The sequence below is a fragment of the Chrysochloris asiatica genome, unplaced genomic scaffold (genome assembly GCF_000296735.1).
Source record: "Chrysochloris asiatica unplaced genomic scaffold, ChrAsi1.0 scaffold00055, whole genome shotgun sequence".
Lineage (NCBI taxonomy): Eukaryota > Metazoa > Chordata > Mammalia > Afrosoricida > Chrysochloridae > Chrysochloris > Chrysochloris asiatica.
In genome coordinates, this window is record NW_006408573.1 from 2,929,431 (window position 1) to 2,932,737 (window position 3,307).

The 3,307-nt window shown below is 60.7% G+C and overlaps 1 protein-coding gene across 1 annotated transcript; it reads right to left on the bottom strand.

The window, feature by feature from the left end:
* Nucleotides 1-210: 210 nt before the first annotated feature.
* Nucleotides 211-2,994, bottom strand: IRX3 (iroquois homeobox 3). The gene is made up of 4 exons (XM_006863521.1): nt 2,310-2,994; nt 1,046-2,135; nt 797-863; nt 211-383 (listed from the first exon to the last, which is right to left on the bottom strand). The coding sequence occupies exons 1-4, from the start codon at nt 2,571-2,573 to the stop codon at nt 329-331; spliced, it is 1,476 nt and encodes a 491-aa protein (XP_006863583.1). The 5' UTR covers nt 2,574-2,994; the 3' UTR covers nt 211-328.
* Nucleotides 2,995-3,307: the final 313 nt, after the last annotated feature.

The window sequence follows — 3,307 nt, forward strand, 5'->3', positions numbered from 1 at the left end:
ACTTTCTTGTACAATTTGGTTCACACATATGTACATTTTTCTGTATATACAAAAAAAAAATTTCAGACGCGCTTTTTCTTACAGAAACTCAACCATCCCCCCGAAATCAACCTCATAAACTAACCTCACAAACTGCTCGTGTGGGATACAGAAGCCACTTGGGAGGGTTGGGGGCACTTAGTTTTATTTCTTTTATTTTTTTTTTTTAACTTTCCTTTTTAGATATTCATACACGGACATGCTTACAAGTCGTAACTATACAGAGCGATTTTTTTTTTTTTTACAATTATTACAACGATTTAAATTTTGTTTTTTCTTTAAAAAAGAATTAGGACGAGGAGAGAGCCGATAAGACCAAAGCGGCGTCCAGGTGGCTCTGGGGCCTGGAAGAGAGAGACAGTGGTACCAAAGTGCTGAGACTGCCTAAGGTTGGGATACCTACCTCACCGGGGATTGGGCTGGGGCGGAGAGGTGTTTAAATGTAAAATTATGTCTAGCTTAGATCTAAGTGTTTGGGTTTAACTATAAGACAGATAGGAGTCGTCAGGATTCGAGATCTGGGACTGGACGGAGGCCACACGAGCGCGTTGCAAAACTGCTGCTCGCGGACAGTGTCCTCAAAGTGCTAGGGTCGCGCCTGCTTTGTCTCGGTGAGTCGTCTAGAGGCTGTGTCATTTCGTCCCTTTTTAGAAATACGTCCCAGCACGTTTCCCTGGGGCGAAGGCCAGGTCTGGCCCCGAGTTTTCTTTCCCTCGACTACCCTTCCCAGAATTCCCTCAAACTCCGAGTCTCTTACCGTCTGGGCACGGGCTGGAAAGCCGTCTTGAGTAACTTTTTCTCCACTTCCAAGGCACTACAGCGATCTAAGGGAAGTGAGGAAAGAAAAAGGACCTTAAAGCGCTCTTGTTTTGACGCCCAAAGCCTGGGGAGTGGGGACTGGCGCCGAGAGAATTGCGCCCCGCGCGCCCGTGGCCTACCCACCTCCGCTCGCCAGGGCTGAACCCCCAGAGCCCCCCTCCCTCCTCACCCTGCTCTCAGCAATCACCTGTTCCGCCCTCGGGCTCTGCTGGCCGAGCGAAGGCAGCGGCGGCTCCGGGCAGTCCCAGCAGGTGCGGAGGGGCCGAGCCGAGCAGGGACAGCGGGTGTGGGCGTGGGCCGGTTGGCGGGCCTGGGAACGGCCGGTTGGTCCAAGCGGGAAACTTGCCCAGCGGCGCCGAGACGAGTCTGTGAGCGGCGGCGGCCGGTGAGAGCTGCAGGGCCGGGGACGAGACCGCAACCCCTTGGGGAGAACCACCCGTGCCGGGTGGCGAACGGCGCGGGTTGTCGGGACTTGTGGCCGTCTCTGCCAGTGACCAAATCTTGGGCTTCTGAAGGGAGGCGGCGGCTGCTGGTGCGGGTGCGCAGGGGTCCAGGCCCACGGGAGGCGAGGGAGGAGATGGTGGACCCGCAGCCACGGGCGGTGGCGCTGGGGCCAAACTCAGGACCGGCAGTGGTCGCTCCTCTAAGCCCTCGGAGCTGTCATCCGAGTCGCTATTCTTAGAGTCCGAAATGGGCCCCAGACTGAAGTCACCGTTTCTGCGTGTCGCCCCAGGCAGGGCCAATTCAGGCCCCGCGGCCGCGCCGTCTAAGTTCTCCAAATCAATCTCCTCGTCCTCGTCATCATCTGCCAGGCCCTCGCCCCCCGTGTCCTCCTCCTCCCCCGCGAGCTCCTCCTCCTCCAGCTCCAGCTCGCGTTTGCTGTCCTCCTCATCCTCCTCCTCGTCCTCTTCCTCGCGCTCGCTGCCATATGCGTTGCCCTCCTCATCTGTTCGGCTGCGGGGCGCCCACGTCATCTTGTTCTCCTTCTTGAGGCGCCGGCGCGCGTTGGCAAACCAGGTGGACACCTGGGTGAGGGTCATCTTGGTGATGATGGCCAGCATGATCTTCTCGCCCTTGGTGGGGTAGGGGTTCTTGCGGTGCTCGTTCAGCCAGGCCTTGAGCGTGCTTGTGCTCTCCCGGGTGGCGTTCTTGGGACGGGACGGATCTCCAAACTGGTATTGGCCATACGGGTAGAAGGCTGGGTGCGGGTGTGGGAATGCGGCGGCAGCGGCCGGATGCTGAACCCCAGGGCTGTCCTTCAGCTCATACTGCGCACCCTGTACGCACATGAAGAGGGAAGGGGGCAGGCGGGGGAGAGAGTTCTGGTGAACCCCAGCCGTCTGCCGCCTCTACTCGCCCGATCTGGGCCCCGCTCCTCTCTTGCGCACTCCTTTCGCCCTGCACCCGAGCTCCAACCCCTCTCCACCCCCTCTAGCTCCCTGGGCGCTTACCAGCTGCGGGAAGATGGGTAGCTCCGTGGCGTAAGGCAGGAAGGCACCGTAACCTTGGGCGGCTGCAGCGGCCGCTGCGGCCGCGGCGTAGGGCGCCCCGTACACGGACGAGAGCACGCTGGACAAGGACCCTGAGGCTGCCAGCTCTGAGGCTCCGGCGCCCGGGCCTCCCCGGGCCCCCGCACTGCCGCCGCCGCCGGCCCCTGGACGTTCGGACGGGTAGAGCGGGCGGATGTACTGGTATCCGAGCTGGGGGAAGGACATGGTGGCCCGCGGGGCACCGACGGAGCGGGGGCCTGGCCCCCGAGGCCGCCTTACTCAGCGCCGCCCGCGGGCTGCGGCGCGCATCGGGGGCTGGGCCGGACTGGGGCCGCTCTACCTCCTGTGCTGCGCTGTGCTGCGCTGCGCTGCGCGCTCGCCTATTGATCTGCTCCCCGGCAGTAGCGACGGAGGCGACGACCAGGAGCCAGGTCAGGTCCGAACAGATTGGCGGAGAGTCTCGGGGCTCTGGACTCTGATTGACATTTCTACGGGGCCGCAAGCCCCTCCTCTCGGCGCCGCGCTCCCTCCTCTCCGCAGCCGAAGCAGCTTCTGCCCGCGTCTCGCTCCACACTGCCCTCCTCTCCCGGAGCAGTGGCGCGCCTCGCTTTCTCGCCCTCCTCTAGTTTTCACTCCCCCTCCGCGCGCTTCCTCTCCCCTCCCCTCCTCGCGCTCCTCTTTCCACCAAGAGCGCTTTTGCTTCTTTGGGCTGTGTGAGTCTTCCGGACGCTATAAAACTCGCTTTTCTTTTTCCCTTTTTCACTATTTCTCCCCCCCTCCCCCCGCCCTCTGTTCTCTCCACTCTTTCTTCTCTCGCTCTTTTTATCTCTCCTATATCATTCTCTACTTAAAAGCCCTCCCCACCCCCTCCCCGACTTCTGTGGCCTGAGCTGAGGCGATCTACATTTGTGGGCACTTAGGGTGCTAAACGGGTGTGTGTATGTCCGTATCTGTGTCTG